The 12,705-nt window shown below is 43.4% G+C and overlaps 1 protein-coding gene across 20 annotated transcripts in view; it reads left to right on the top strand.

The window, feature by feature from the left end:
• Window positions 1-12,705, top strand: part of LIMCH1 (LIM and calponin homology domains 1) — a 320,528-nt gene that overhangs the window by 253,761 nt on the left and 54,062 nt on the right. For 7 of the 20 annotated variants that reach the window (XM_059672556.1, XM_059672574.1, XM_059672546.1 and 4 more), the window contains one exon: window positions 10,668-10,703. The exons of 4 other annotated variants lie outside the window; for them this stretch is intronic. In XM_059672556.1, the coding sequence (XP_059528539.1) occupies window positions 10,668-10,703 (36 nt within the window). Of the gene's footprint in view, window positions 1-1,335; window positions 1,579-2,121; window positions 2,452-4,323; window positions 4,461-4,569; window positions 4,679-5,122; window positions 5,384-10,667; window positions 10,704-12,705 lie in introns of all 20 variants that reach the window. 9 more of the 20 variants (XM_059672538.1, XM_059672529.1, XM_059672475.1 and 6 more) reach the window with 3 other exon arrangements.

Raw genomic sequence — 12,705 nt, 5'->3', positions numbered from 1 at the left:
TCAATTGTTGCAAGAGAAACAAAGACTTCTGGATAACTGACCAGCATCAAGGCTTGTTGACGGGGATCAGCAACTTGAGTTAGGAAAAGGAGCAGCTTTTGTATCTCCCTTTTTTCCTTTCTCCTGCATGCAATTTTAATTCCTGATATTTCCAGCTTCCTTTGTCTGTTGTCATCTGACTCTATGTGTAGGGACACAGTTCTGGGTCTGGGACAGCCCATGACCTCTCTAGAGAGCATCAAAGAACTGAGGGAAAACAGAAGGCTTCCTGGTGGCTCTTTGCTATGCCCTTCCTTGATCCCCTTTTCCAAACTAAAAGTAAATAGAAAATTCTGTGGCCTTTCTATTTGCCTTGGTTCTGCAAATACATGAAGTCATCCAGGTAACAAAAGAATACCTCTTGGTTTTCTGCCTTGGATGATAGATTTTGAAAAAGCAAATAGCCCTATTTATGTGTAATTTTTAGATTTCTGTCTCAAGAAACATATTTAGTTGGAAACTGACTTTTAATATGATAGGATGTTTATGATAGATAGATAGATGCCACAGCTTTGGTTTAAGTTACAACATAGTCAACATCAGACATCTAATGTTCACTTCCTAGGAGGACAATTGAAACTCTCAGTTTTAGCATTAATAGTAAAAGCAAACAGTTATTAACACATGAAAGAAATGGGTATTAACATATAGATGAAGGAAAAGAGGATACATTCTATTTGTTCAAGCTGATGTTAGCCAAACCCAACTAATGCTATCAGGAAGCAGAGACTGTGTTTGAACATGGAAACTTTCTGGTCAGAAAGGACTAAAACACGCTTTCTGGCAGTTGTGGGTTTGTGGTTGAGATGTTTTAGTATGTGAACAACATTCCAGCTACCTCCAAATTAATGCTAGAATTTGGATCATGCAGAGCTCCTTACTAACATTTTACTGGTGCAGTAAAAGATAGTTCAAGAGGTCTCAGGGATTCATTCCATCAGAAAACTTGACTTCATTACGGTAACTTGGATAGTGTGGGAATTGGGCATCACGACTGACAAACCGAAATCTCATTACCGTCCTTAGTAGTCTTCCAGCGGGCCCTGGCTTCTCTTCCCAAACTGAACTAGAGATCCTCATCTGGTGGGAAAATTTCCTTCTCATTACAGAGTCAAAAGGGCAAGGTAGGCGAAAGTAATCAAGGCTCCAGTTGAATCCGTAGTTTTTAAGAAAGGGAAAGGTTCTTCCATCATTTCGTTCAGCCTCTGAATTTCCACGCTTGACAATCTGTTTGTCTGCTCCCCTTCCTTGAACTTTATTTTTCCGATGATGTGGGGGCCTGGATCAAACTGACAGAAACCAGGGTCAGACAGAAGCGCTGACGTCGGTAGTGACCTGTGCTATGCGGGCTCAGGGGAGTGAGCCTGCGGAAGAGGGACTCAGGAAAATGCCGGATATTTACAAGGACGACCTGGCCCAGCGGAGAATTCAGGGCAGGCTGGCCCCTCACCGCGAGGCCCCGAGCTTCGTCAGTGCCTCCAGTATAACAGAAGCCGACTTGGAGACGTGGGAGAGACTGAAAGTGTCAGGCAAGACGAGGTGTGTTGTGTTTTCCTTCGTTTTCCCCTGGCGGTGCTGTTACTGAACTTTGAAGGAATTGAATGCTTATCCTTCTATCATATTTTTATTTTCCTGGCTGGAAATGCTGAATGCCTCTCACAACACAGAGTATATTCTGCATGAGATGAAATTTATTAATACAAAAATTTGCAAGCCTCATGGATGGAAAACCAACTTATTGCGAGTGGTTATTTTGATAGGCTTATTTGCTATCAGGAATTTAAACTTGATTTTTTTTATAACTTGAATATTTCATCATCCCTGAGATTTTCTTATGCCATCAATTATGATGTTGGAAGTGAGGTTTTGAAAGTGATAGATACTTAAAGCCCTATTTACCTAAACAAGACAGGGATCATTTTTTCATTTGATTGACTAATGGAAATGTAATTCTGCTCTAGCCAGAGAAGCATTTTTCATATATCTAGTACTTAAAAAAAAAAAAAACAATAACAACCACAACCTCTTATTGACTTGTACTTGCCTTAGAAAGCTTTAGAACTTATTTCCGGTTCTAACTAGGGATGACGATGTTGAGCACAGCTGTGCCCCTGAGCCTTCACCAGAAATCACAGCAGAAACTGCCATCCGGGACGACTTTGCCAGCCGCAAAGCAAGGGCCTATAAGAAAGCTTCCGGCCCCAAGCAAAAGTTTGTGCACTTCGGACCCGTGACAGAGATAGATCAGCAGAAATGGAAGCGGCTCAGCATTGGCAAGGCCGGGCCCAGGGCAGAGGTAGAAGAAGTCATCAGTCACAGCCGCCAGGGTCAAACGGGCTCTGTGTCCCCAGCCTCAGCGGCCACGCCCAGCCCAGAGGAGGACCAAATGCTCAATCCACAAAATGACTGCAGGTATTTTTCATCAAACATGTGCAAGGCGATCTGCATGGGAGTCACTGCTGCTTTTAGAGGGTTTGCTGAAGCACATTAAAGAAACCTCCAGAGACAACATAGTTTCAACAGGCTTTTTGCTGGTGAGCAGAAAAGTAATGTTAGCGTGTCACCCTGGGGAGAAGCATGTGTGTGACGTTAATGGCAGGCGTTCGTTTTGACTCTGTTGTCACCAGAATCATGGCCCGGGAATGTCAATAATCTTGGCAAATGACCCTTTTCCTTCAGCTGCATTGAGCACTATTTTATTAGTTGGAAATGCTGAATGAACCACATGGAATGTTTTAATGATATCCCTGGCGTTTCTTCTAAACATGTATTGATAAAAATCAGGTTTACCTACAACTTCCCTCTTTGCTCTCCCCAGGAGAGAGGAAAAAATAGTTATCAGTATCATAAGTTCAAAATTTGGACATCTAAGCAAACACAAAAAAAGTAAAGGTCTCCTCCCTCCCCTGCTCAAAAACACTATGTGATAAGTCGTGGGTGAAAAAAGACTCCTCCCTTGGCGGTTCCTATGGGTCACGCATTTCTTTGGATGCATCACCACCCAAATTTGTGAGGGACCACCTGGGAAAATCGCTTGTAGGCCTATTCCCAGCTCTCATCTCCACTGGAGGCCTTCCAGCTTTAAATTCCCAGCCCTCTTTTGGGGACTCAGTTCTGCGCGCTGGTCTCTCTTCCATTAAGCAGGTAGGGGACACTTATAAGACTCTTGATCTCCTGGGAACCGCGTTCCACCTGCATGATAGTGGTACAGGGAAGCTCTGCAAGGCAGGAGGAAATGCTCAAGGCATTCTCCTCGGCCCTTGAAATCCAAAGGAAATAGTAGATCAAGCATGTCAAACCCGTGGCCCACAGGCCGCATGCGGCCTGCAACGAATATTTTTGAGGCCCAGCCAATATAACGGTATCTAAGAAACGTTTTTTAAAAAAATTTGTAATTTAATTTTTACAATATCCTTTTATACATAATTATTAATACCGAACTACAACGTCCGCTAATGACTGATTGATATAATCGTGTTGCATTCCTTTCCCTTACACGCCTTACTCGCAGGCGCACCATTTCTATCCAGTATTTTAGTAGCCTGTTGCCACGTAATTCGTCTTGGACTGACTTGTTTGGTGTGCGCAACAGGAAATATTTCGCTTTCGGAGAACAAGTAAAATAGGTTTATTTGCATTACACTTATTAATTTGTGCAGTTATTCGGTGTCCGGTAAGTTAATGCTCAAGAAAAAATATTAATTTTTATTAAAATGTTTTATTATTTCATGTTAACAATTACTCATTTATTTCAGCCCTTTGTATTCATCATGTCTCTATCTAAATAAACCTATATTTCTATGAAAATTAGAGCTTTTTTTTTTTGCGGCCCACATAAACCTAAGCCTTGTGTATTTGGCCCGTGTTAGCCTTTGAGTTTGACATGCTTGAGTTTGGGTAGATGATCCATGACAGAGGGGTTTCTTTGGTTCCACACTGTGGGTGACACCATGGAGGAGAACAGGCTTTAGCACGAAATAACCAACCAGAAACACACAGTTGGGGTTTCAGAAACTGAGGGCGACCTGGGAGGGAAGAGTGGGAGTTAGGAATTAATGAGAAATTCATCTTTGAGTCCTTGACTACTGAAGGGCCGTCACTCAACCCCCTTAGGCTTTTCTGAGACCCTTGCCAGCGTCCACATTGCATTATCTCAATTTGCATAGTGTCATCTTTACTAACTGGCTTTTGGAATGAGATCAACTGAACTCTCTTAATCTTTCATCTCAACGGCTTTCGTTGTCTCCTTTCATGACTTTTTCCTCTTTTCTCTTGACACCAAAGCCACTTGATTATCAGCAGAATAGTGAATTCTGGCATAGATGACTATTGCAGAGGGGTCTCGCAGCTGGCTCCCGTGCTGGAGTCCCAGGAGGAGCATGTCAGCTGTTTGGGCGTGCGCCCAACGAGGACAGAGGAAGGTGAGGAGCCACGCTTCTTCCCTCCCTGGGAGGTGAAGGATGACAGGTGGGGTCGAGGCCTCTGGTGTGAATTCTTTCCTCGTAGTAAAGCTGTCCTCTTTGGCTTTAGTTACATCCAAACAGCTGCCACAGGATGGCAAAGAAGAGAGAGGAGTTGCTCAAAGAGATTCTGAGATGCCGCCAAAGGCTGAAAGATGCGAAGAGAGCGGCCAGCCACTGTGAGCGCCTTGCCTGCATTCCAGGGTGTGCTGCCTCTGCTGTGTGTGGCTTTTGTGTTCCCAGAAAGCAGCTTAGAGCCACAGGATGTACTTGGTGACTGATGTGATGTGGAGTTGAGTCGCTGAAAGGAATGCGCCCCTCCCAGGGTCACAGTTCCGCTTCCAGTGCCCCCTCTGGGTAGAGATTGTAGCCTTTGCATGTGGTTGGACACTGGCCAGATTTTCTTCTCAGAATTTATGAAAACCAGGCAGGGAAACCCCTTCCCATGTGAGTACCAGTTGCATGGTGGAGGCCCACGGCGTTAATCCTCAGTTGCTGTGCGTGCTGCTGTCTCTGTGGACATTGGCTCCTTCTGTCTTGAGTTAACGCCCAGTGAGTGATGCTACTGAACGTGTCTTTAGCAATAAGTGGACTTTGACTGGCTGGACTGAATGTTGCCCTAGTTCGTGTCCTCTGGCCTCTGAACTTGAGGCTTCGGGGAGAGAAGAGAGCTCAGAGAAGATGACAGCTCCTGCCTGGAGTGGCAGTGGACTGAAAAAACAGAGAAAGCTGCATGATTCCCAAAAAGATGACATGATGGCCAGGAGAACTGGGATGTCTCTTAGACACAGTGGCTCCAACCCAAACCAGTTCCTTCCGGTTCCATTTGCAAAGCAGCAGGAAGTGGAGGAATCTGCCAAGGGCCCACCCACGAAAGATAAGAGGTCAGAAGATTGTCCTGTGCCCTGTTTCTTGTGACTTTGTTTCTCCCTTCTGCGCCTTGATACATGCTTTGAATATGTTTATTAATGTGTTATGGTACAACACTGCCACTTACTTGCTACTGCTTACAGCAACGGAGTGATAAAAAACTGGCCCACTCTGCTAAGAATTTGTTTTCCCTTTTTTTGCATGTAAGCAGGTGTGGAAAGAATAGTTCAGTTGTGAGTTTTTCTGTTAAACTTTCTTTTTTACTCTCATCTGTGTGCACCCTACACGAGAAGCTCTTTTGTTTCTTCCCAACTCACATAGAAACCTTTGGGTAAAGGGGCTGAGCCTCTTTCTGATCTACTTGATTTCACTCTGATTCTAAGCGGGTCTTCCAGCCCAAAGAGGATGCATGCCACTTATAAAATCTGTGAGTTAATGTCAACATTAGGAAACAGTGTTTTCTAGACGTGGGACTTCTGTGCTGTGTTGTAACTTGATTTAAAGTGAAGAGTAGGGAAGTAATAAACCTGGGTTCATGGTCTGGTTTAAGGTCCTAGAGCAGTGGTTCTCAACCTGTGGGTCGTGACCCCTTTGCGGGTCAAATGACCCTTTCACAGGGGTCGCCTAAGACCATCGGAAAACACATATATAATTACATATTGTTTTTGTGATTAATCACTATGCTTTAATTATGTTCAATTTGTAACAATGAAAATAGATCCTGCATATCAGATATTTACATTATGATTCATAACAGTAGCAAAATTACAGTTATGAAGTAGCAACGAATATAATTGTATGGTTGGGGGTCACCACAACATGAGGAACTGTATTAAAGGGTCGCGGCATTAGGAAGGTTGAGAACCACTGTCCTAGAGGTTGAAGCTTCCGTTGCTATTTAACCAGAGTAATAGATCTGTGGTCCGTCTGATCAGTGCAGGGCAAAGCAGTGGGGGTATTTAGCATAATTGTAAGTTCCACTATAAAACCTTAATGGCAGTGGGACAGAGGGTGCCATGGGGAGCAGGGAGAACCCTAAGTAATCCTAAAATTTTAAAATGTATATCCCAGCCATCTTTACCAACTGGATTTCATGTGTTTTATTATAATTCACTCTTCTGAATTGCAATAATAATACTCTAGTACAGCCTTATTGTAACACTGGCTTCAGGGAGCAGGGGTAATACTTGTGCTCTGCTGGATGGCTGGAGAGTACTGTGTAGCCTTTGCAAGCTGTGTCTGCTCCCTCTAGCTCAGTGATGGCAAACCTTCTGAGCTTGGCGTGCCAGCATTTTTAAAAACCCTGATTTAACTCTGGTGCCGTGTCACATACAGAAATTTTTTGATATTTGCAACCATAGTAAAGCAAAGACTTATATTTTTGATATTTATTTTATATCTTTAAATGCCATTTAACAAAGAAAAATCAACCAAAAAAAATGAGTTCGCGTGTCACCTCTGACACGCGTGTCATAGGTTCGCCATCACTGCTCTAGCTCACCTTCTGAGAATTCACGGGTAGACTGAATGGATGTTAGCTCCATGCCTGATGTAGAGGGAAGGTAACTGAGTGGCTTTCACTTGGATGTCGAATGGTTAGGGCTGGTTAAGACTGGTCCACCAGTCACTCACTTTGTAGGTGCCCTGTCATAGCCTGGCCCTGGATCCGTGGGCTACTGTAAAGCAAGTCAGAATGAAAGGAAGGGAGGGAGGTCTACAGCTGCCCTCATTCTAGGTACTTTCCCATTTACTAGTCGTGTAACCTTTGAAAGTAAGAATTTTCATCTGCATCCTGCAGTGAGGAACCTGGCCCCATGTCTGCACAGCTGGTAATTACAGATCCAAGATTCAAACCCAGCTCTTTCCGAGGGGAGAGCCCCGTCCCACTCCAGCCCCAATGCACCAGAATCTGACAGATTCCCTTGGGAATTCATTGTCCTTACAGCACATTTAGTGAGTAATTGCTGTCTATAAACTACACTGTGCTGGGTGCTGGGGGATAATCTTAAATGAGCAGAAACCCATTTTCCCCTCTCACTTCAATTGTGTGTTAGTTCACAATATGGAAATATATAACCGCCAATTATTAATTCTGAAGGGCTTTATTAATTCTGAAAGTTACACAAATGCAATCAATAGGTGCATAGAATATTTCATTTATCTTTCTAAGTACCCCAACCCTCACAATGAAACTTTATTAGTTGCTTTTTTTTTTTTAGGATGCTTATACCAACTGTGATTTATCGGGCCAATTTTGTACCTCATAGCCTATTGACTCACCTACTTTGCATTTTAAAAAATCTCTTTATTATTTTTTTAACCTGCGTTTACATTTACATCTCCCATAGGACAACTAGGAAAGCCATTTCGAGCCCAGGCTCTAATTATCTTCTGCTTAATAGCAAAGGCAGTTCTGCTTAAATCAATGTCCACTAAAGCTGATAAATTAGTCTAAGAGGAAATTCCTTAAATCCACAGTGGATAGTAAAGGGAAAAAATAAGTTTATCTTCGGAGACTATGCTATTCTTTTCAATTTCCAGACCATCCAATACATAGTCAACAAACATTTATCGGGGGTTCTAGTCTGGTCACTCCTCAGGGAACCCCAAGAGAAAAACCCTGCCCTTATGGATCTTACATTTTAGGGTACATGTGCATTTCTGGGCAGAGATGTCATGAAATGCTGTGTTTTGTGTAGAAGCCATTTAAATTCAAATATATCCTGCAGCAACCACACAGCTGAACCTCTAATAGAATATGCTGAAGAAGCCAAACTCAAAGGAGTGCATACGGTATGGGCCCATTTACAAGACATTCAACACCAGTGTTCGGGTATGCTCGGTTTGTGGAAAATCATTGAGGTGTATGGTGTGGGTACGGTATGTGTACTTTCTGTATGTATGTTATACTTCAATCAAACATTAACAGAAACATTCAAATAGAGACACAAAAGTACATCACCAACTATTATTGGTTATTTCTAGATTAACCATCTGTTAGGAATACATTCTCAGCTCTTCCCCATATATAATCGAGAAAACACTATCCTATATAATAAAAGGCCAGTGATCATAAGCGTAACGAGCAGAACGACCACTCGACCAGTCACTGTGAGGTGCATTGACCACCTCTCAGTCCCTCCCCCCTGGCCTGCAGGGTCCGATCACTGCATGGCGAATGGGGAACCACTGTGAACTGAAGTGAGTGGCGGTGGCGGGGCAGGACTGGTGAGCGGAAGGAATGGCTGACCTCTTAGGCCAGTGATGGTGAACCTATGACATGCGTGTCAGAGGTGACATGGGAACTCATTTTTTTGGTTGATTTTTCTTTGTTAAATGGCATTTAAATATATAAAATAAATATCAAAAATATAAGTCTTTGTTTTACTATGGTTGCAAATATCAAAAAATTTCTATATGTGACACGGCACCAGAGTTAAGTTAGGGTTTTTCAAAATGCTGATAAGCTGAGCTCAAAAGGTTCGCCATCACTGTCTTAGTCCCACCCTTGGCCTGCAGGCTCTGATCACAGCACACTGATCGTGCATGGCGAACAGGGAACCATGGCAAACTGAAGTGAGTGGTGGCAGGTCAGGACTGGCAAGCGGGAGGAATGGCCGACCTTTTTGTCTCTCCCTCCAGCCTGCAGGCTCCGGTGAACCGGAGCCATGCTGTGATCGGAGAACCACAGCGAACCGGGGGATGGTGGCAGGGCAGGACTGGGGACTGGCGAGAGGGCAGAAGGTGGCCCTTATCACAGGCGAGGCCTAGGGACCCTACATGCGCGATTTTGTGTGCTGGGCCTCTAGTATTTGAATAAGTCTATTGCAACAGGCCTATTAATCCCATGGGAAACATTTACCCAGTCTTCAGAATTAACACTGCTTATTCATTCTCTCGATGTGCAGAAATCCACCGGTCATCTGCTTCAGTGCCGTGGTGTTTTTGGAAAACTAAGTGTATTAGGTTAGATTTTAGCACCTTTTAAAACTACCCCCTGGAGAAATGGAAAAAGAATCATACTACCAGAAGAGAAACATCCACAAACCCTTTCCCTGTCTTGTTTTTTGCCGGGACAACAGATACTTTGGGTTTTGCATTGGTGTGGTTGCCTTCACTATGAATGAAAATAATTGTCATTAAATGAAAACTTCAAGAGTGATAAAAGCATAAGAGAGAAGGGTGTTTGTGTGTGCATACCCATGTATTCTGGGGTGCTTTCTCTAAGATTATAGGAAGAGGTCTTTAGAAATTACTTTTTACCCTGTAGTAAACTGTTATGAAACGAAAGCATGGGATCTGGTAATTTTTGCTGAAAACCCCACAATTGAATTTGTTGGAACTGAAAGCAGGAAGTTTTTCTTTACTTAAATAACTCTCTATCCACCATCAGAATGCAGAGAGGAATGCCTTTCAGGGCATAAGAAAGAACCTTCTCTTAAAATCCCCTTTGCAGAGGAGACAGCCCTGGTGGGAGCCGCATCTTTAAAACGTGCTTGAAATATGCCCTTCTGAAGTTCCAATTTTGTTTTCTAACTTGACCTTTCCCTTTGCTTTATCAGACACATTAAAACTTAAAGTGTCTATATCGCAGAGGGTACCTCTTTGTAGATCAAAATAATCAGAAGACTATCAAAGATTGTAAAAAACACTTTGGTGTTTCAAGTGATGGAATATCCAAGTCTGGTTTGGATTAAGGCTGCCCGTTTTCTAGGAACTGTGGTTTTTGTCAAATGCATGCAGAAGGCACTGATTGGGGTTCTGGTTGGAGTCCCGGTTTGCTTTCAGAAAACTGCAGAAAAGCTCTTTGATGTCATTTGTGCAAATGCATTAACACATCAGGGACAGGGCCAGTAAGCACATGCTTCTATGTTGGGTGTCCATTACAGCTCACTAGGGCTGAACATAAGGCATGGACAGCTTCACTGTTTGTGAACAACCCTAATGCAGGTTTGAGTGTTTAAAAGCTGCCTTCTCTAAACATTGTGGGTTGCACCTAAGCCTTTTGTGTTTATATTGAACAGATTTGTTTTTGTGTGGGTAGCGTGGGGATTCCTTTCATTTCTCCTCTGTGTTTTAATACACATTTTGCATTCTTTAGAACTGTCAAGATGCTCCTTTCATTTGCAGAAGTTAATGAACATCATTAATTGTATAATGACACTTTTCTTCCATTATAATCGGGGGAGGGGGGGACGTTTGGCACACTTACCACTTCACCAGCAGTTTTTCTTTTCAGCTTGGCTACAGCGTTAACCTTGTCTTTTCAATCCTCTAATTTTGTATTTGGTCTTATAGATACGGTCCGAGAACTCCTGTGTCTGATGACGCAGAGTAAGTTGTCTTGTATTCATAGGAATACATTAATTACTAGCCTAAACTGCATGCCTTCCGTACTTACCACTAATGGAAATGCAATTGGTGCAACAATGAACTGAATAGCTAACCGACGCGTGCAGCCTCAAAAAGCACTTGAAGTTGGAATGCAGAACATATGTTCTGTGCAGGAGAGATGAATGAAAAAGCAACTAAAGCATGATTCTAATATGCAGCTGCTGCCTAAAACTTAACATTTGCTTTTCATAGACGGGGCATGTTCAAGTTGTACTTGTTACCATTTGGATGTTGGTACCCTTTCTGAACCATGGGATTATTAAAGCAGAATTCTGCATTTGAATTTAACTTTTGATATGTGAGGGCTCGGAGTTAACAAGGAAGCAGTCATTCCCATGGCCACAGCATTTTCTTAAACTAAGAAAATAAATCCTAAACCACTAATTACGGATTCAGAAGCCCAAGTTCCTCCCAGGTTGCCGTAATGTAAATGTTGGGATGGCGGGCAGGCTCCGTGGCATAGCAAGGACTCGAGATTTAAAACAGGACTCGGGCTTCCTCTCCCTGCGTCCCCTCCTCTCAGAGACCTCAGAGATCCACTGCCCATCTTTGCCTCCCTCCACATTTTACAAGAATCCGCATTCTTCCGTTTGGGACCACATTGACTCCATTTCCAAAACGGACCTCTCATACACAGAAAATTCTGAAACGAACATCCAAGGTGCAAGTTTTCTTAGCAGAATACTAGCTTCCTCAGATTGGAGTAACTTGCATTTTAGAAAACAGGATTAATACGTAGTTCCACCATCAGTCGCCTGATGTCTTTCCTCTGTGAGAGGCCTTTTTCCTGCTCTGAACCATAATTTCCAGTCCCATAGTGAGGAAGCCAAATGATGGTGGGGGACACACACGACTGTCCTCTCCACCCGTGACAAGGAGAGTTCGCCCAAATTTACTGTTTCCCAGTCGTGCTTTTCCCGTTTTCGTGCTCAAGATGTCCGCTTGGTTTGTCCTGTCAGCCCCAAGCAGTCTGCCTCCAGCACCACGGATGTCACTTTCCACCGTGTGACCTCTCATTGCTTTGTGGCCTGACATCCGCAGCATTCACGTCTCACAACCGAACCTAAATCCAGCCTGAGCTTGGCTGATGGCATGGAGTTAAGCTGTCTATAACATTAAGCCTGGTTATTACTCTTAAATCTGCAGTGGCAATATTTACCAGTCACTGAGGGGAGGATTACGTAAGATTGATGGGCACATGACTTTGAATTGGTAGGAAAAATATTTTGATAGAATGGATTTATTCTTCGTCAGTGCAAAGACACCGTGCAACTTGCCTGAGCGAGATCTCTGGGAAATCCTAAAGATGAAAGAAAAGAGCCCTCTTAAAGAGCTCTTGGGTTTTGCCTGTCCCTGAAGAGGAAAGCTCACCCACCAGAAGTTAATGACTTTTGTAGAGGGGCGGGGTTGGAGACTCCCTTCGCTCCTTCTTTAAATTTACAGGGAGCGGCCTTATGGAATAAGAAGGGTAAACGGAGCTTCTTTTCCAGACGGCTTATCTGGGACTCTCAGACGTACCAAATTTCCTTCTTGGAGTAGACCCCATTCACGTGAAACCACGTGAGGAACAAAATGAAAAGTTTATATGGGGATTTTATTTTTTAAATAGAACGTCATACTATGTTTCCTTTAATACCTCACTGTCTCCCCTTTTCAAAAATGGAAGGGCAATATTGGCACAGGCTCTACTTAGTCATAATTGACACATTCTTAAAATACAGCCCAATCAAAAAAAGATGTGCCCTCAGGAAAACCCAGGTCAGGGGCAGACCCACCACACAGGCAAACAGAAATTTCCGCCGCCTGGCAAGCCAGGAATGTTTCCGTCTATTTAGTTTCACCTTCTTGCCCTTTTCTCCTCCTCCCCCAACACGCTCCCCACCAGCAGAGCACTGCGCTATGAGAGCCACAGGCCATCTTACTCTCAATTCCCTTACCTTGG

Source organism: Myotis daubentonii, chromosome 1, assembly GCF_963259705.1.
Source record: "Myotis daubentonii chromosome 1, mMyoDau2.1, whole genome shotgun sequence".
Classification (NCBI taxonomy): domain Eukaryota; kingdom Metazoa; phylum Chordata; class Mammalia; order Chiroptera; family Vespertilionidae; genus Myotis; species Myotis daubentonii.
This window is presented reverse-complemented; position numbering and strand designations above follow the sequence as displayed.